Consider the following 20,997-nt stretch of genomic DNA (forward strand, 5'->3'; position numbering starts at 1 on the left):
CTTTGTAATGTCATCTCCTCAGTCTCTCAAATCCTATTCTCAGTGCCCCGACTGATGAAAGGCAGCATCGAGTTCAAAGTAAATTATCAAAGTACATATATGTCACCATATACAACCCTGGGATACATTTTCCAGTGAGAGTCGCTGACATTCAGAGGCCCTTTGGTCCATCTCGTCTATTCTGACTGTCGCAGCTGCTAATCATATCTGCCTGTGCATGGCCCTTACATCCTAAACACCTATTTATGTACTTCTCAGGATTTATTTTAAACATTGCTAATGTGCCCATCTTAACCATTATTTCTGGAAACTCATTCCGAATACGTACCATCTTTTCATTCATGAATCTTCCCCTGGTGTCCTTTATAAATCTCTCACCTTTGATCTTCAACCTATGCCCTTGTGTTCTTAGCACCCCACTGCCTGGGAAAAATGACTGCGTGTTTTCACCCTGTCTTCACCCTTCATGAAATATCATTCTTATATTACAGGGGTTCTCGACCTTTTTTATGTCATGGACTTAAAAACCGAGGAGTCAGTGGAACCCCGGGTTGGGAACCCCTGCCTAATTAGGTCACCCTTTAGTCTCCTACGTTCCCAGAAATAAAGTCCTAAACTGCACCAACTCTCCTTGTAACTCAGGCACTCAAGTCTAGATAACATCCTGGTAAATCCTTTCTGCAATCTTCCTGGTCTAATAGCATACTTCCCAGTGTACCAACATCTCGTTCAATATCAAAAGTGATTAGCGCATTCACTTTACAGCGCCAGGTGTCAACCATCAAGGAACTGAACTGTCAGTATCATTCAGTTTGCCGACAATCCAGTCTACCAACTCATTATATTAATAGTTATGGGAATCTTGGCACTGGACTGCCTGGTGTACTTATAATGTAAGTCAGAGATAGGTAAATTCTTGAAAAACATACGAGTGAAAGGTTATTGGGTTAGACAGAATTTCAGCATTGGGGATACAATCAGGTCAACATGATGTTATTGAATAGTGGAGAACTTTCAAGAGATTTGAGTTCTCCTAAGTCAAATGTTCATGGGAAGAGTTAGGAAGAGGAGAATGGTTTTAAAAAATTGGTTTTTGTTTGATTTTTCAAGAGTACTGCAGTGGGCTTGTAACTTAAGTGCAAGGCATCCTTTACTATTTCACCCTCAAATGGATTGTTATCGCCAGCATTGTCAACGTGCAAACCAAGTCTCCGAGTAAGAGCGTCTGACTTGGAGTAATGAGGAGAAGGAAGGTGTCCAGGGAACAGGGCCTGGATCTGCAGCAAATGGTGTAGATCATGTGTTGCCCACTTCCTTACAACCCGCACTTGATTACAGAGGAAGTACAGTACTGAATCATGCCTTTGGCCCAACTCCTCCATGTTGCTTATGCTCAGCCCAAGCCTCCTCATGCTGTCTTCATCTCGCATCAGTCTTAACTTCTCCCTTCTCCCAAATGCACCGATTCAGCTTCTCATTACATGTTTCTCTGCTGTTTGCATCAACTGTTCCCGTGGGAATGAGTTTCAATACTTTTACCATGCTCTGGGGAAAGAAGTATTCTGAGTGGATTTATTATGCATATATACTTATGACTCCTGATGAAGTCAGCATGAGTTTCGGAAGTGGAGTACAATGTGCAGATGTTGAGTTGTGTCTTTACCAGGCCAAGGATGAATTTTGCCACGGAATTTTTCCCCAATAAATGGTACACCATTGAAAAATGTCTTCATGCATCTGGACAGTTGATGGAAAAGTTAACTGGGAGAGGGACTAATGCTAATTAGTGGATGTTCCCTTCTCCCTCCCTACCCACCTCTCAATTTAATTTTTAATTACCCTTCCCACCTTCACTCCTCTCCCTATTCCCTATCCTCCTTCACCCTCTCTACTCTTCCCAACCACTCACCAATATTCCCTCCATGCTCTTTGCCACTTCCCACTGCCCTCTCCTCTCCTACTCCACTCCTGTCATTCCTCTGCCCTCTCCTTACCCAACCCTCCTCTCCATTCTCAACCCTCCCTCCTCTACCTCTTCCCTTTACCTGTACCCCTCTCTTTTCACCTAAACCCTCATCTCCCCAGTGTTATTACCAGCCTTCCTCCACCCCACAGTGCAGGAATAGCAGGACGAAGATCTGATAAATGGGTATGTTTGAGAGTGGAAAAGAATTGGGCTGAGTTTGGCCCCAATTGGGTGGGGGAGGGAGGGAGGGAGGTGGGGGGAGAGAGAGGAGAGGAGAGGAGAGGAGAGGGGAGGGGAGAGAAAGAGACAGACACACCTTGATGAAATAATAGAGGAAGATTAGAAACAAATTTGTTATCATTGAGAGATGTGGTGAAATTTTGTTGCATGGTGGCAGACGTACAGTACAGGGTGTTAAAATGATAATAAAATAGAGCAATAGAGAGGTAGTGTCCATGGATCATTCAGAAATCTGATGGCAGAGGGGAAGAAGCCGCTCATAAAACATGGTGTGTGGGTCTTACCTCCTCCCTGATTGCAGTATTGAGAAGAGAACATAACCCGTTTGGTGAGGGTCCTTAATGATCGATACTACCTTCTTGGGACACCGCTTTTTGAAGAAGTCCTCGATGAGAAAGGAATCAGAATCAGGTTTAATATCATCGTGAAATTTATTGCAGTAGGATGCAATATGTAATAATAGAGGAAGCACTGTGAATTACTGTAAAATATATATATGATAGTTACATTAAATAAGGAGTGCAAAAAATACAAAATAAAAATGTAGTGAGGTAGTATTTATGGGCTCAATGTCCATTCAGAAATCGAGGGGAAGAAGCTGTTCCTGAATCATTGAGAGTGTGTCTTCAGGCTTCTGTACCTCCTTCCTGACAGTAACAATGAAAACAAGGGTGATAGGGGCCATAATGATTAATGCCACCTTTTTGAGGCATTGCTCCTTGAAGATGTCCTGGATACTATGGGGATTAGTGCCCATGACGGAGCTGACCAAATTTACAACTCTCTGCAACGTACTTCAATCCTGTGCAGTAATTTCCCCCCCCCCCCCCCGCCCATACCAGACGGTGATGCAGCCAGCCAGAATGCTCTCCACGGTGCATATGTAGAAATTTGCGAATGTTTTTGGTGACATACAAATTCTCCTCAAACTTCTAATGAAATATAGCTGCTGTCATTCCTTCTTTGTAGCTGCATCAATATGTTGGACCCTGGATAGATCCTCGGAGATATTAACATCCAGGAACTTGAAATTGCTTACTCATTCCACTTCTGATCCCTCTATGGTTTGTGGTCCTTTGTCTTATCCTTCCTGAAGTCCACAATCAGCTCTTTGATCTTAATGCCGTTGAGTGCAAGGCTGTTGCTGTGACACCATTCCACTAGCTGGTATATCAGACAGGTATAAAGGAAACTGATCATTCCTCCAGAGAGAGGCAGAAAGCACAGGGGGTTGAGTATATATGGACCGCTAATGTATTCTTTCTTTTCCTCGCAGAGCAACGATGCCTTGGGGAACACGTGGAACTGGTTGTATTTCATCCCCCTCATCATCATTGGCTCCTTTTTCATGCTGAACCTTGTGCTTGGTGTCCTGTCAGGGTAAGTGCTTTGTGCCTGTTTTCCACTCTCTTTCGGCCAGCAGACTCCCATGTCAAGTTCCTCCTTAGGATGGGGCAGCTAACAAAAATAACTTTTCCCAATCCTTGTAGTTTCAGACCGGGGTGATTTGGTTGGATTAATGTATCATGGCTTCCTCAGATATTTTGAGGAATATCCCTCCCTATCCCATGATCTATAGCACCAGCCCAACTCCCAGTGCCACCTTTGATCTGCTTCCCTTTAACTCTTTGATTTCTTTGTAAAAGAGAGCAAAAAATGGGCATTTCAAGGGTCAGCTTTATTCGCCATATACATTTACATGTATTAGGAATCTTCTGCGGTGTGTTGATGTGATATGGCATAAAAACAACAATAAACAACAATTATAAAGAGTAAAGAATTATATAATAATAAAGTTAGGAGTTAAAGTACAGATATGGGATAAAATGTGCTTAAATACGCATGTATTTGCAATGTAAACATTATAAAAAGTGTTTACAGTGAATTGCAATTACGGGAGTAATACAGATGGGGAGGGAGGGCTCTATAGCATCTTTGAGATATCCCAAAGCAACTCACATACTGCACTATGCAAAAGTCTTAAACACACACACACACACATGCACACACACACACACACACACACACACACACACACACACACACACACACACACACACACACACACACACCAAGACTTTTTCACAGTTCTATATTTGTCAACATGGAGCGAAAAGCAAGTTTGTAAATCTGACAGGAGCAAAGGATGTTGGGAATGGTGAGTGTGGGGTGCCTCAGTAGGGTGTGGGAGGGGAGTATGGAACAGGTGGCAGAGAAGGTGTGCCAGAGCCACAGGGTGGTGCAAGTGCAGGCACACCCAGTCCTGAGACAACGGGCAAGATCATTTGATTCTAAATAATTGATTTGTTGATCATTACAGAATTTCTGTCTGGTGCTTCCCACTTCCTCTCCTCTCCCTTCCCCTTTTCCCAATCATGATTCCCTTTTCCCTGCCTCCTTCCCATTCTCAGTCCACAATAGAGACCCAAATCAGAATTACATTTGTCATCACTCACATAGATCATGAAATTTGTTCTTTTGTTCCAGCAGTCCAGTGCAATACATAAAATTACTACAATACTGTGCAAAAGTCTTAGGCACCCTCGCTATATATACGTGCCGAAGAGTTTTGCCCAGTGCTGTAGGTTGAAGCATTACTACAGTGTAGTGCTGTTGAAAGGCAGCTAATCACTACACAGCAAGCGGTAATGTGATACTGACCAGATTATCTATTTTGTGATGTTGGTTGGGAGATAAAGTTTTGGTTCGAGGCAACTTGGGAGAAGCCCTCTGCTCTTCAGAGATAGACAGGAGGTTCTTTTACAGCCACCAGAGAGAGAGAGAGCAGGGAAACGATCGTCAGCTCTGACAGTGCTGTACCTCCTCGCTACCGCACTGTAGTCTCATGCTGGGTCCTTCTACTCGAAGTTCAGATGTGGGATTTGAACTCACAACATTCTGAATCGGAGGTAAAAGTCCACCCTGCTGACCACTCTGATCTTCTTGAGGACCAATTTTGTCCCTTGCTATTCTTAATTACCTGTAGAAGCCCTTACAATTGTCCTTCACCTTGTCTGCTAGATCAATCTCATGCCTTTTTTTTCAGCCCTCTTGATCCTTCTTAAGTATTCTCCTGCTCAGTGCCTTATTTGTTCCTGCCTGTCTATACCTGTTATGCACCTCCTTTTTCTTAACCAGGGTCTCAATATCTCTCGAAAACCAAAATTCAATAAATCTGTTATCCTTTCCTTTTATTGTGGCAGAAACATACAAACTCTGTACTCTCAAAATTTTACTTTTGAAATCCTCTAATTTACCAAGTACACCTTTGCCAGAAAACAGCCTGTCCCAATCCACACTTGCCATCAAAATTGGCCTTTTTCCAATTTAGAATCTCAACCTGTGGACCAGACCTATCCTTTTCCATAACTACCTTGAAACTAATGACATTATGATTCCCTACACAAACTTCTGTCACCTTCCCTGTCTCATTCCCTAATGAGAGGTTCAGTACCACATTCTCTCTGATTGGGACCTCTATGTATAGAAACTTACCTGAACATATTTGGCAAACTCTTTCTTATCCAGCCCTTTTACAGTATAGGAGTCCCAGTCAAAATGTGGAAAGTTAAAATCACCTACTATCACAACCTTGTGTTTTTTTCCAACAGTCTCCAATCTCACTACAAATTTGTTCCTCTAAATCCTGGGGACTGTTGTGTGGTCTATAATATAATCCCATTCACTCTGGTTCCCAGTCCCTGCAACTGTAAACCTACCCATGGGGCACTGGAAAACCTTTCCACTAAGATATTAGTTCCCCTCCAGTTCACGTGCACAACTTCCCTTCTATACAGGTCCCACCTTACCTGGAAGAGAGCCCAATGATCTGAAAACCTGAGACCGCCCCCTGTCCCTTGTACCAACTCCTTGCTTCTGACCTCTCTAACACATAGTATGGGTAGCAGTCCTGAGATCACAACCTGTGGGAGTCCAGTCCTTTAACTTAGCACCTAACTCCCTGAACTCACTTTGCAGGACCTCGTCACTCACCCTACCCAAGTCATTGGGGCCAACATGGACCTCAACCTCTGGCTGTTCACCCTCCCACTTAAGAATGCTGAACACTCAGTCCAAGGTGCTCTGGACCCTGGCAACGTACCATCTTGGAATCTCAGTCTCATCCACAGAATTCCCCTAACCAACAAATCTCCTATTACTACAGCCCACTTCTTCTCCCCCTTCACTTCAGAGTCACTGAGGCAGACTCAGTGCTCGAGACTCAGCCACTGCAGGGTCATCCCCCCTGTTGTTGAGAGGGATAACCACAGGGAACTCTGCACTGGCTCCTAAACCCTTTCTCCCCCTCCTGACGGTCACACAGTTTCCTCTGTTCTGCATCTTGGGTGTAACTACCTCCTTTTATGCCCCGTCTATCAACCCTTCAGCCTCCTGAATGATCATCAGCTCCAGGTTCAACTCCTTAATGCAGAGTGTTGGAAGCTGCAACTGGATGCAATTCTCACTGTTGTAGTCATCAGGGGCACTGAAGGGCTCCCTGCCTTCCCACATCCCACAAGGGGAGCATCCAAATATCCTGCCTGGCATCCCCACTTCTCTGGATGCATCAGATAAACAGCATTCACAAGAGAAGTGTAGATTTTACAAGGAAGAACAGGGTTAGGACTAAAAACAAAGTCCATTGTAGTTAGTGGTCCTGTTGATGCTGAACTGGGCTGAATGGGGTTTTGCCTGTTGGTTCAAGAACTGAATGGTTGAAGGGAAGTAGCTGTTCTTGAATCTGGTGCTGTGGGACTTCAGGCTTCTGAACCTGCTGCCCATTTACAGTTTTGAAAAGATGGTGTGGCCCAGATGGTGAGGATCTTTGATGATAAATGTTGCCTTATCAAGATGGCACCTCCTGTAGATACTACCGAAGGTGAGGAGCATTGTGCCCGTGATGTATTGGGCAGAGTTCACTACTCTCTGCACCCTCTTACATTCCTGTGGCATGTCAGATCATGTTGCAGTCAGTCAGGATACTTTCAACACTTATTAGAGTGTCTGGTGACAAGCCAAGCCTCCTTAACCTCTTAAAGAAAGTAAAGACACTGGTGTGTCTTCCTTGTGGTTGACCAGAGTTGAAATCAGCAATTTTTGGCCCCATTTCATCCCGTCATAGGGTCATAGAATTCAAGAGCACAGCCCTTTGTCCCATCTAGTCTGCGAAGAAGTATTATTCTCCCTGTTCCCAACGACTTGCACCTGAATCATAAAGTCCTAACCTGTTCCCTATAACTCAAGTCCTGGCAACATGCTGCCAAATGCTTTCTGCACTCTTTCAATCTTACTGATATCTTTCCTTAGGTAGGTGGCCAGAACTGTACACAATACTCCAAATTAGGACTAACCAATGTGTTATACAACTTCAACAAAATATCCCAACTCCTGTATTCGATACTTTCATTTATGAAGGCCAATGTGTGAAAAGCTCTCTTTACAAACCTATCTACCTATGACGCCACTTTTAAGGAAATATGAACGGTATTCCGGAATCCTCTGTTCTGCCGCAGTGCCCTGTGTAAGTCCAACCCTGTTTTATCCTCCCTAAGTGTAACACCTCTCATTTGCCTCCATTAAATTCCATCCGCCATTTTTCAGCCCACTTTTCCAGCTGGTCCAGATCCCACTACAAACTCTGATGGTCTTCCTCATGGTCTACTGTACCTCCAATGTGGTGTCATTCACAAATGTGCTTTTCCAATCTACCACATTATGATCCAGTACGGGCAACCCAGGTTCAATTCCCGCCTCTCCCTCTAAGTCCTCATCACCGCTCGTGCTTTCTCCAGGTATCTGGTTTCCTCGCACATTCCAAAGACGTACCAGTTGATTCATTAACTGGCCATTGTAAATTACCCCATGATTAGGCTAGGATTAAATTAGGACGTTGCTGGGCAGCGTGACTCAAGGGCTCAAAGGGCCAGAAGGACCTTTTCCGTGCTATGACTCCATACATCGTTGATGTGAGTCCTTGTCAAGTGCCCATTACCTCTGCTCTAACAGGAGCACCTTTGTTGCAGGGAGTTTGCCAAAGAGAGGGAGAGGGTGGAGAATAGAAGAGCGTTCCTGAAACTGAGGAGGCAGCAGCAGATCGAAAGAGAGCTCAACGGCTACTTGGAGTGGATTTGTAAAGCAGGTAAGTGTGGGATTCAGACAACAGAAGCGCAAGGAGCAGGGATTAACCTTCTGTTCTGGGATGGTCCTTGGATGTCAAGGATAACTTGCTGCTCTGCGGTTCTGTGGGTTGGTGTTGTCTGATGAGGTCAGTGGGGTCCTTGTGGACTTTAATGCAGGTGGGTCAGGGGGTATGTGACCAGGTTGGGTGTGTGGACAGTGTGTGACTGTGTGTGATCAGGTGAGTGTGTGGACTGTGTGTGACTGTGTGTGACTAGGTGAGTGTGTGGACAGTGTGTGACTAGGTGAGTGTGTGGACTGTGTGTGACCAGGTGAGTGTGTGGAGAGTGTTTGACTGTGTGTGACCAGGTGAGTGTGTGGACAGTGTGAGACTGGTCTGTGACCAGGTGAGTGTGTGGACAGTGTGAGACTGGTCTGTGACCAGGTGAGTGTGTGGACAGTGTGTGACCAGGTGAGTGTGTGGACAGTGTGTGACCAGGTGAGTGTGTGGACAGTGTGTGACTGTGTGTGACTAGGTGAGTGTGTGGACAGTGTGTGACTGTGTGTGACCAGGTGAGTGTGTGGCCAGTGTGTGGACTGTGTGTGACCAGGTGAGTGTGTGGACAGTGTGTGACTGGTCTGTGACCAGGTGAGTGTGTGGACAGTGTGAGACTGGTCTGTGACCAGGTGAGTGTGTGGACAGTGTGAGACTGGTCTGTGACCAGGTGAGTATGTGGACAGTGTGTGACCAGGTGAGTGTGTGACCAGGTGAGTGTGTGACCAGGTGAGTGTGTGGACAGTGTGTGACTGGTCTGTGACCAGGTGAGTGTGTGGACAGTGTGAGACTGGTCTGTGACCAGGTGAGTATGTGGACAGTGTGTGACCAGGTGAGTGTGTGACCAGGTGAGTGTGTGGACAGTGTGTGACTGGTCTGTGACCAGGTGAGTGTGTGGACAGTGTGTGACCAGGTGAGTGTGTGGACAGTGTGTGACTGGTCTGTGACCAGGTGAATGTGTGGACAGTGTGAGACTGGTCTGTGACCAGGTGAGTATGTGGACAGTGTGTGACCAGGTGAGTGTGTGGACAGTGTGTGACTGGTCTGTGACCAGGTGAGTGTGTGGACAGTGTGTGACTGTCTGTGACCAGGTGAGTGTGTGGACAGTGTGTGACTGTCTGTGACCAGGTGAGTGTGTGGACAGTGTGAGACTGGTCTGTGACCAGGTGAGTGTGTGGACAGTGTGAGACTGGTCTGTGACCAGGTGAGTGTGTGGACAGTGTGAGACTGGTCTGTGACCAGGTGAGTGTGTGGACAGTGTGTGACTGTCTGTGACCAGGTGAGTGTGTGGACAGTGTGTGACTGTGTGTGACCAGGTGAGTGTGTGGACAGTGTGAGACTGGTCTGTGACCAGGTGAGTGTGTGGACAGTGTGAGACTGGTCTGTGACCAGGTGAGTGTGTGGACCGTAGACTGGTGTGCTATTTCCCACTGTTGTTCACAACTTAAGGCTTTGCCACACGTTACCACAGCATGAGCAGATCTTTCACTGGATGGCATTGCTTTGGAGAAGTCACAGATGTAGTCAAGAAATGAAATATCAGACTGCTTAATTTGTAACCTGTTTTAATTTAGTGTAATTATTAGGAAGAAAATGATTTGAGTACTTTATATGTTTATTATATGCATTCACTTGGGCAATTAGGCCATTACAGGCAAGACTGTGAAGGCAGAGGAGTCAGAATGAAATAACACGTGTCCAGACAGAAACCAGAGAGGTGGAGATGTTCTCTAAACAGAAAAGGCCAACAAATTTAATTTGGGGCTTGGAAATTAGATGGTCTAGAAGGAATTATTTTCACTAAACAGATTCAGAGGGCAGATTACAATTTGAGGAAGGACCACAACAACAATTTAAAATATTAGTATTTATATCGTAACTCACATAAATTGCTGAGGAGTTCAGTAGATCAGGCAGCATCTTTTTTTTTATTAAACAAAATATACTTTATTCAAAAATAAAATTATATACAATAACCATTCAAAGACTTTCAATTCTTTACAGTCGGTACCATTACTGTCTTTACATTTTCAAAGTTCAAAAGTTTTGCCACCCACATGGCATTTTGTTCTTTCATATTTACATTCAAAGGGTATACCCCCAACTCCCCTACCCCTCAATTCCCACGGGAGAAGAACCCTAGACTGTGGTCCTTCCCCACCGTGTTTGAGTGCGTCCCTCAGCACGTACTCCTGCAGCTGAGAATGTGCCAGTCGGCAGCATTCTCCCACGGACATCTCCGTGTGCTGGTAGACAATCAAGTTTCGGGCCGAACAAAGAGCGTCTTTGACTGAGTTGATGATCTGCCAGCCGCATCGGATGTTGGTCTCCGTGTGCGTCCCCGGGAACAGCCCGTAGATCAGAGAGTCCTCTGTTATGCAGCTGCTGGGGATGAACCTCGACACTGCCCCTTCCATCCTCCTCCGCGAACCCACAGTGTGCAAAAGGTGGGTCACCGACTCCCCCTCACTGCAGTCCTCCCATGGGCAGAGGAGTGTGGAGATAACGTTCCGGGCATACAGGAGGGATCGGACTGGGAGGGCCCCTCTCACTGCCAGCCAGGCGAGGTCTTGGTGCCTGTTGGTGAGGTCTGGCGATGAGGCATTTTGCCAGATGAACTGGACGGTCTGCTCAGGGAACCAGCCCACCGTGTCCATCACGTCCTTCCTCTGCAGTGCCTGCAGGACCTTACGTGCTGACCACTGCCTGATGGCCCTGTGGTCAAAGGCATTGACCTGAAAGAACTTCTCTGTGGAGGACAGGTATGGCGGCAATGACCAGCTGACAGGGGTGTTGCGCGGGAAAGGGGCCAGACCCATCCTTCGTAGCCAGGGCGACAGATAGAACCTGGACACATAGTGGTATTTGGTGCCCACATACCAGGGATCCACACACAACCTGATGCAGCCACACACGAAGCTGGCCATCAGGGTGAGGGTGACATTGGGGACGGTTTCTATGGAAGAGAATAAACTGTCGAAATTTTGGGGCAATACACTTCATCATGTGGTGGCACAGTAGCATAGTGGTTAGCACAACGCTTTACAGTACCAGCGATCCGGGTTCAATTCCCGCTACTACCTGTAAGTTTATATGTTCTCCCCATGACCTCACGGGCTTCCTCCGGGTGCTCCAGTTTCCTCCCACATTCCAGATTCGTACCGGTTGGTAGGTTAATCGGTCATTGTAAATTGTCCTGTGATTAGGCAAGAGCTAGATCGAGGGGTTGCCGGCCAGTGCAACTTGAAGGTCCGAAAGAGCCTATTCCACAATGCATGTCAATAAATAAATAAAAAGCATGGCTGGAAAAGAAGCAGCAAGTGTGGAGAGGGGGAAGGGTACAAGCTGACAGCTGATAGGTAGGTGATGAGGGCTGCTTCAATGACTATCGCCCGGTAGCACTCACGTCGACAAGTGATGAAATGCTGTGAGAGGTTGTTCATAACTAGACTGAACTTCCGCCTCAGCAAGGACCTGGACCCATTGCATTTTGCCTATCGCCACAATAGGTCAACGGCAGACGCAATCTCACTGGCTCTTCACATGGCCTTAGACCACCTGGACAACACAAACACCTATGTCAGGATGCTGTTCATCGACTATAGCTCAGCATTTCATACCATCATTCCCACAATCCTGATTGAGAAGTTGCAGAACCTGGGCCTCTGTGCCTCCCTCTGCAACTGGATCCTCGACTTCCCAACCAGTCTGTGAGGATTGATGATAACATATCCTCCTCGTTGATGATCAACACTGGTGCACGTCAGGGGTGTGTGCGTAGCGCACTACTCTACTCTCTATATACACATGACTGTGTGGCTAGGCGTTCTCAAACTCCATCCACAAATTTGCTGACAATACAACCACTGTTGGTAGAATTTCAGGTGGTGACAAGAGGGCATACAGGAGTGAGATATGCCAACTAGTGGAGTGGTGTCACAGCAACAACCTGGCACTCAACATCAGTAAGACAAAAGAGCTGATTCTGGACTTCAGGATGGGTAAGATGAAGGAACACATCCCAATCCTCATAGAGGGATCAGAAGTGGAGAGAGTGAGCAGTTTCAAGTTCCTGGGTGTCAAGATCTCTGAGGATCTAATCTGGTCCCAACATATCGATGCAGTTATAAAGAAGGCAAGACAGCGGCTGTACTTTATTAGGAGTTTGAAGAGATTTGGCATGTCAACGAATACACTCAAAAACTTCTATAATTGTACCATGGAGAGTATTCTGAGAGGCTGCATCACTCTCTGGCATGGAGGTGCTACTGCACAGGACCGAAAGAAGCTGCAGAAGGTTGCAAACCTAGTCAGCTCCATCTTGGGCACTAGCCTACAAAGTACCCAAGACATCTTTAGGGAGCGGTGTCTCAGAAAGGCAGCGTCCATTATTAATGACCTCCAGCACCCAGGGCATGCCCTTTTCTCACTGTTACCATCAGGTGGGCGATACAGAAGCCTGAAGGCACACACTCAGTGATTCCAGAACAGCTTCTTCCCCTCTGCCATCTGATTCCTAAATGGACATTGAATCTTTGGACTCTACCTCACTTTTTTTTTAATATACAGTATTTCTGTTATTACACGTTTTTTAAAATATATTCAATATAGGTAATTGATTTAGTTGTTTATTTATTATTATTATTTTTATTATAGTTATTATTATTTTTTCTTTGCTAGATCATGTATTGCATTGAACTGCTGCTGCTAGCTTAACAAATTTCACGACACATGCCAGTGATAATAAACCTGATTCTGATTCTGAGACCAAGTGAGGGGAAGGTGAGTGAAGGAGGAGGAGGAGGAGGAGGAGTACAGGTTGGCAGGTGATAGGTGAGACCAGGTGAGGGGAAGGTGGGAGGGGGGATGATTTAAGGAACTCGGAGGTGATACATAGAAGAGATAAAGGGCTGAAGAAGCAGGAATCTGAAGGAGAGACGGTGCAACATCCTCTATGCAGGCCAGCACTGAGGTGAATTAGCAGGCTTGGTGTTGGCCAGGCACCCTTGATGTTTTATTGTCATTTTACTGGGAATTTCACCCATAATGTATTTAGTAAGTGTCATAGATCCTGCTGCTGCTTAATGCCAGTGAAGAAACTGCCATTAACGTGAAATATACTCTCTAAAGGTATCAAATAACTCACAGCGATTCACCATGTCAAAACTCCCAGCAATCGAATTAATGTGAAGTGTTTTCTGAATGCGTAATACTGTTTTACAGATATAATTTATGACAGGTCTCCTTCATCATATTCTCATTTTCTTCCTATTGTTTGATTGTTCATTCCATGCAGAGGAGGTTATCCTGGCAGAGGAGGAGACAGATACGGAGGAAAAATCACCTTTTGATGGTAAGGTTTTTGTTTAAAACAGAATGCAGTAATTCAGCCTTGGTTGCAAACTGTGGAATGCACACTGTGATAAATTGTTCATTGTATCCGAAATTAACAGCATTGAATGGGTACATAGATTAAATAGGGATAGAGAGATATGGGTCAAACATGCACGGATGGCACTAGTTAAGATGAGCATCTGGCTCAGCATGGACGAGTTGGGCCGAAGGGCCTGTGTGCTTGCTGTAGTAGCAGTGCGATCACTCTATTTGGGTATGATCTTCTCCTAAGAGGTTATTCCCTTAATGAAGAATGCCCATGCGTGACTTTCTTCAGCATGGGGAGGCTGATGCACGGACAACCAGCACATTATTCTTGACAGATCGGGGTCAGGGGTCTGGGTTCAGTGGCAAGGAATGCACGACGACTGGAAATCATTCACTGCCAAAGCCTTCCTTTGCCTTCGCTGCCATTGTGATGTGTCATCGTTTTCTGCTGGATCCACCATTGGTTGGGTCGCTTTCTGTCTGGAACCTCCCCCCTTGACCTTACTGCCATGGGTGACCCTACCAGGACCTAAGCTCAAGATGACATTGCTGTCGGGATCTCAGGGAGATGCAAGGTGATGATCCTCGGAGAAGGATCATGCTCTGTGACTCTACTGTTCTAAATTCAGACCCACTGGGCAGACGAGCTGTCGGCTCTTGAATGTCTCCAGCTCAGTTCGCCTCGCACCTCGGCCGACAGCAGATGTCAATGAGGAGGTGGAGCTCGAGTGCCATTCCACCTGCCCTCCCAGTGCTGCTGGATCCTCAGCTGAGCCCAGCAGCGGAGCGAGAGGTCGGAAGTACCTCCCACTCTACCCCTCATCTCCACTCCAAGGAGGGTTGGTGTATGAAAGGACCATTCAGATTACTTGTATATCTGACCTTCATTGCTACTGGCTTACCTTCTAAACACGAGGAAGTCTGCAGGCACTGGAAAACCAAAACAACACATGCAAAATCCCGGAGGAACTCTGCAGGCCAGGCAGCATCTTTGGAAATGAATAAACAGTTGACATTTTGGGACAAGACCCTTCTTCAGGACTGAATAAGAAGACACCAGAATAATGGTTTACTTTGTTTTATGTTCATATTTTATGGCCATAGGGTCACACTGCAGAAAAACTAGCCCTTCAGCCCATCGAGTCCATACAGACCCCTAGCGACTCAATTACACTAATCCTATTTTACACTCCCTGCATTTCCACTAACTTCACCCAGTTTCTGCCTCTCACCTACACACTAAGGGCATCGTAGAGTGAACAATCCACAGGTATTTGGGATGTGTTAGGAAATTTGAGTAACTGGGGGAACATCTTGGGAATGGTTTGATGCCCCACTGGAGGTCGGGATCAAACCCAGTTTGCAGGAGCTGTGAAGAAGCGGTACTGCCTCTGCATCACCACGGTGCCCTTCGTGTTTCATTACTTTTTAAAAACTATTTAAATACTTTGGCAGAACATTGAACTAGAAACCCCTATGAAGGACTGGCTAAGAGAATCATGGGGGTCTCCCTACTAACCATCGGGGACATTTATCAGGAGTGCTGTGTACGCAGGACCTTTAGTATTGTCAATAATCCCACCCGCCTGTCCAGCATCCTCTTTGACTTTCTATCACCAGGCAGGCCATTGCAATGCATAAAGACAAAAATGGTCAGGATGGGAAACAACTTCTTCCCTCGGGCCGTTAGGCTTTTGAACTCCATGCCGCATTGTATTTGAAGTGTCATTGGATGATTTGTACAAAATGCTACCATATTTAATTTATGCATTTTACTTTGTTTATCTATGCATAATTTATTTGTAGATTTAATTCTTACTTTCCTAAGTTATTGTGTACTTCTGTGCTTTACTCCCTGGTCCAGAGAAACGTCATTTCGTTTGATGGTATACATGTATAACAATAAAGTAAACGTGACTTATACTTATAATTGGGTAAATCTATAGATAGTTTTTCAACATATCTATCAGGGAGACTTAAAAATAATTAAAAAGTTTTTACGGCTGACTATCAGTCAGAGGGTATCCAAACAGGGGCCTAAGAAATAAGGCCTGAGGCCTATTTGCTGTCCAGAGCATAATCTAGCAGGTGAAGTATGTCGGGGGTGCAGGAGGTCAGCTTGGTCAGTTTAATACATGGTAGAAAGGAGATGTCCAGGATGGTGGGCACCTGTGAGGTGTTTAGGTTTGGGGAGCACAGCAGGTATGAGGTAGTCTGCTGTGAAAGTCAGGGTCCATTGTCTGCAAATCCTTTGGATGCTGGAGCCCAAAGGTGACCTGCCCTGGAGTTTAGAGGAATATGTATTTGTGTGGGTAGCTAAGTGAAAGGGAGAAGGGAATGGGGTTAGTTTCAGTGTTCAGTCACAAACAAAAGAAAATATGCAGATGCTGGAAATCCAAGCAACACACACACACACACACAGTGTTGGAGGAACACAGCAGGCCAGGCAGCATCTATGGGAAAGAGTAAACAGTTGATGTTTTGGGCCAAGACCATAAGTCCTGATGAAGTATCTTGGCCTCTTTTCCATAGATGCTGTCTGACCTGCTGAGTTCCTCCAGCATTTTGTGTGTGTGGCTAATTACAGTCTTGATGCTCGTTGTGTTTTGTGTGGTTCTGCTGAGCATTGTGGGCACGCTATGTTGGCGCTGGAGTGTGAGGTACCACTCACAGGCTGCGCCCACCCCCAGCCCACATATCCTTGGACATGTTAGTTGTTAATGCATTTCACGCCATGTTTCTATGTATACATGATAAATAAATCTGAGGTCGGAGATGGAGAGAGCGACTTGAGGAGGAGTCGATGTGGAGGGGTTTCGATGCCCATCCACCCAGCGCGGGCACGAGGTTGGATCTCTCCAAGTGCTGAGCTGATTTGGTCAGATTGGGATCGGCTTCGGGCTGGGCAGCCCAGGCGTATTGGGGTGCCAGGATCCAGGGCCTAGAACATGTATGACAAGCTACTCAAAGCTTGAACAATATAAATGCTGGCACTGACAGGTTGGAAGCCTGAGTGTCGGGTACAGAGGCAAAGGTCGAGATAATGTTGCTTGCTCCCTTGCAAATGTTTATTCCTTTCTGTGCAGTCCCCCGTCCTGACGAATAGTTTCGGCCCAAAACGTCGACTCTTTATCTATTTCCGTAGATACTGCCTGACCTGATGAGTTCCTGCAGCATTTTCAGTGCATTGCTTCTTAACAAAGTTTAGGAATTGTACGTTTCTGCCCCTCCACTGAGAAATTGCAGCTTAATTTTAAGAGTTTCCTTGAAATGCCGTTATTGAGAGCAGTGGGCAGGAAGGAAGCTGCTCAGGGGGATTTAATCTGATCCAGGGTGGGGACCGCTTCTACACGTTGCATCCACCCAAAGGTGCTGGCCTAAAACAGACAATATAGTCAGCTGATAGGGTGGACTGTTACCGTGATTGTGTTCCGTGAGGCAGAACGGGGTCAAATTCTGGAATATGAATACTCAGACATTACTACAGATTCAGAGTCAGGTTTATTATCAGTGATGCATGTCATGAAATTGGGTGTTTTGCAGCAGCAGTACAGTGCAATACATTAAAAAATATGGTATAAATGGTTAAGGGTGAAAGGTGAAAAGTTTAAGGGGAACATGGGGGGAAATGTCCACGCAGAGGGTTGTGAGAGTGTGGAACGAGTGGCCAGCACAAGTGGTGCACGTGAGCTCAATTTGAGTGTTTAAGTGGAGTTTGGATAGGTACATGGATGGTGGGGGTATGGAGGGCTGTGGTCCCGGTGCAGGCTGCTGGGAGCAGGCAGGTTAAATGGCTCAACACAGACTAGATGAGCTGAAGGGGCAGTTTCTGTACTGTACTCTCCAATGGTTCTATATATTACCTTAACAAATATATAAAAATAAGTAGTGAAAAAGAGAGCAAAAGTAGTGAGGCAGTGTTCATGGGTTCATTGGTCCATTCAGATATCTGTTGGCAGAGGGGAAGAAGCTGTTCCTAGAACATTGAGTGTGTGTCTTCAGGCTCCGGTGTCTCCTCAGTCATGAGAAGAGAGCATGTCCTCGGTGGTGAGTGCCGTTAATGATGGATGCTGACTTTCTTTTGAGGATGTCCTCAGTGGAGGGGAGGCAAGTGCCCATCATGGAGCTCAAAATGTTGCTTTGTGTTTTCGACTGATGATGAATTTCACTGCTCTTGGGAACCTGATTGGAGTTGGACAAAGGGACACAAGAGGCCAGAGATGCTGGAATATTCAGACACAACCAGTGTGCTGGAAGAGCTCATACAGCATCTGTGGGAGGAAGGAGATTTTGGAATTTCATTCAGGATTCAGGTTTTGACCCAAAACGTCAACACTTTCTTCCCTCAAGATACTCCAAATGCCAAAGAACAATGTGGAGGGACATATTATTGATGTAAGCAGTGAAGTGTTCCCAAAACGTGAGCAAACCCAGAATGCTCAGTTGAGCCCTTAAGTCCCCCAAGAGACTTGCGTGGACATTTTAGAAGGCACAGGACGTGGATAGGATCAACATTCCCTCTGATGGATTTGACATCTGCATGAACCAACCATTGGTCTGAGCAGGGAATTCTCACTCACTCTGAAAAGTGCGCGGCACATTGAATGTTTGTTTTGTAATGTGCATACTATGAGTACTTAGAGAATGTTGGTGCTCAGAGAGCCAGTGTTTTATTAACAATGCGCTACCGGATTCCATTCTGTGTTTATTGTTCCACTTTGTAACAGTATTACAATTTGAAACACTGACATCGATGAAGCTCTAAAGTGTTTCGAAGTAAAGGTTGTGGCAAATTTATTATTTAGAAAATTCATAGATTATATTCATTAACACATAGTTAACTACAAGGTGTTTCACAATTATATTAACATAGATTTTAAAGTCATATTAGCATAATTTTTCAAGTATGTTAACATTATATAAAATAAAATCCCAGCTGCGTGGCAACGAAGACTATGTGCAAGGGAGCATTTCGGTTACTGTGTGGCTGTGCACTTGTGCAGCTTGCAGGAAACAGTGGATGGGATGAAGGACTCAGTCTTTTTCCCATGGTTGTAGAGTTGAAGGTTAAGGTGAGAGGAAGAAATTTAATAGGAATTGAGGGGCAACTCTTTTGCACAGAGCGTGGTGCATATATTAGGGTGGCAGGGTAGCATAGTGGTTAGCACAATGCTTTACTGTACCAAGGTTCTGTAAAAGTTCAATTCCCATTACTGACTGTAAGGAGTTTGTACGTTCTCCCCTTGACCACGTGGGTTTCCTCTGGGTGTTCCAGTTTCCTCCCACAGTCCAAAGACGTACCGGTTGGTAGGTTAAGTGGTCTCTGTAAATTATCCTGTAATTGGGCTAGGATTAAATTGGGGGTTTCTTGGCGGCACAGCTTGAAGGGTCAGAAGGGCCTATTCTGAGCTGTATCTCAAAAAGTAAATATGGAGTGATCTGCCATTGGAAGAGGTTGAGGCAGGTGCAGTAACAACCTTTTGAAAGACATTTGGGTAGGTACGTGGATACGAAAGGGTTAAAAAGGTTATGGGCCAAACGGAGACAAATGGGTCTAGCTTGGTCAGAATGGACCAGTTGGGCCAAAGGGCTTATTTCCATGCTGTGCGACTCTATGACTTGTACATGGACCAGAAAGGTTGTGAGTTTACTTCAATGAAAGGTAGTAGCAAACCAGATCGGTTCTAATGACTATTTGCCTCACTGTTAATACAGCTATTGAGCAGACCTCTTCTGCGATAAAGATGAGCTCTTGACCACACATGACACTTGCACCTTATTTGTCTCCCTCCACTGCACTTTCCTCTGTTTGTACATTATTGCTTTTCCCTTGTTAAATGGATGGCATGCAAAGCAGCTTCTCACTGTTTCTCTATACATTTGACAATAACTAAACAATTATCAGTTACCCAGGAAGTGTGTCAGTATTTGCAAGGTCTCTTCCCTGGAGTGAGAATGAGAGGTGACCTGACTGGAACACATTGGTACTGTTCTGGTAGTTTATGGGTTAATCCTATGCCACTCCCACATAGGAGGAGTTTACCTATTGTACAAGCAGAGTTGTCAATAAAGTTCCTGCATGCTGCTGTGCTCTGCACTCTCCCTCAGTATTGAACACAATAGGTACATTGGTCCTCAACAGCTCACAAAAGCCTGACTATCAGCCCCTGCTCACAAACAAGCATCAAGGAGACGGGTAGGATGGATTTGCTGGCTGCAGGCCTCTTTTGCCATCTGGGGATTTGGTTCACGGACCTATTTCCAACTTACAAACTGTTCAGGTTATCAAGAGCTTTCAGGAATTGAGCCCTGCCCTATTCTAATCCAATGGAAGCACAAGTTCTAATGTCCTGAGTGGATTGAGCTGCTGAGAGGATGATCCCTCTCTCCTAGAAAGCCTGAACAAAGAGGTGTGTAGTTGAAGGTGGGGAGGAATTTCTTCTTCTATCAGACAGCTGTGGATCTCTCTTCAAGGGAGCAGTAGGTGCTGACTCAAAAAGAATATTCAAGTCTGAGATAGGTTTTGTATTACTTGAGAATCATAGGTTATTGGGGCTGGGCAGGAACGGAGGGTTCAGATTTATGATCAGATTTTGTTGAACAGTAAAGTGAACAAGAGGAGCTGAACAGCCCACTAGTCCAACTTTTTATGGTCCTTGTATGGATTTCTTGGCATGTGTCGCTACTTGCAGAGGACTGAGTCTCCAGTCACTGTCTGCAAATAATTCGTGGAAGTTCATCTGCACTAGCAGGGAATTCCAAGAACTATGCTAATCATTTCAACAAGAGCCTAGGACCATTTCTTTCCTACTAAAAGTTGGGTTTTTGGAAGAATTAAGTGTTACTGAACTGCCTCGTTTTTTTCTCCTTGTCTGTCTGTCCCAGCCATGAGAAGAGGAACAATAAAAAAGAGTAAAACTGACCTGCTGAATCCTGAGGAGGGTGAAGATCACCTGGCAGACATCTCCTCTGTAGGTAAGTGTTTGACACACTGCAGGTGTTTGTGTATCTGTAGTGGGATTTGCACTAGGAACGCAGTTTCGAATGTCTTCGATGGAAGATATATCATGGAACTTGGGAAGTGAGACCAGTGACGTTGTGTACTTAGGATCCCAAGGGTAGGAATGGAAAGAGTTAACAACTACGATGTACCTTCTGCTGATGTATTAATAGGGAACCACTGATAAGGTTTAACAACAATGAGATGGGATGTATCTGTAACTGTACCAAACTATAG

General features: G+C 45.5%; 1 protein-coding gene across 1 annotated transcript in view; it reads left to right on the top strand.

Annotated features, from left to right (window-relative positions):
* The window catches only part of LOC132405928 (voltage-dependent P/Q-type calcium channel subunit alpha-1A-like), a 393,641-nt gene that overhangs the window by 154,512 nt on the left and 218,132 nt on the right, over positions 1-20,997 (top strand). The window contains exons 8-11 of the mRNA XM_059990909.1: positions 3,483-3,586; positions 8,230-8,345; positions 13,675-13,731; positions 20,646-20,735. Coding sequence (XP_059846892.1) covers positions 3,483-3,586; positions 8,230-8,345; positions 13,675-13,731; positions 20,646-20,735 — 367 coding nt within the window. The remainder of the gene's footprint in view (positions 1-3,482; positions 3,587-8,229; positions 8,346-13,674; positions 13,732-20,645; positions 20,736-20,997) is intronic.

Source organism: Hypanus sabinus, chromosome 16 (genome assembly GCF_030144855.1).
Source record: "Hypanus sabinus isolate sHypSab1 chromosome 16, sHypSab1.hap1, whole genome shotgun sequence".
Classification (NCBI taxonomy): domain Eukaryota; kingdom Metazoa; phylum Chordata; class Chondrichthyes; order Myliobatiformes; family Dasyatidae; genus Hypanus; species Hypanus sabinus.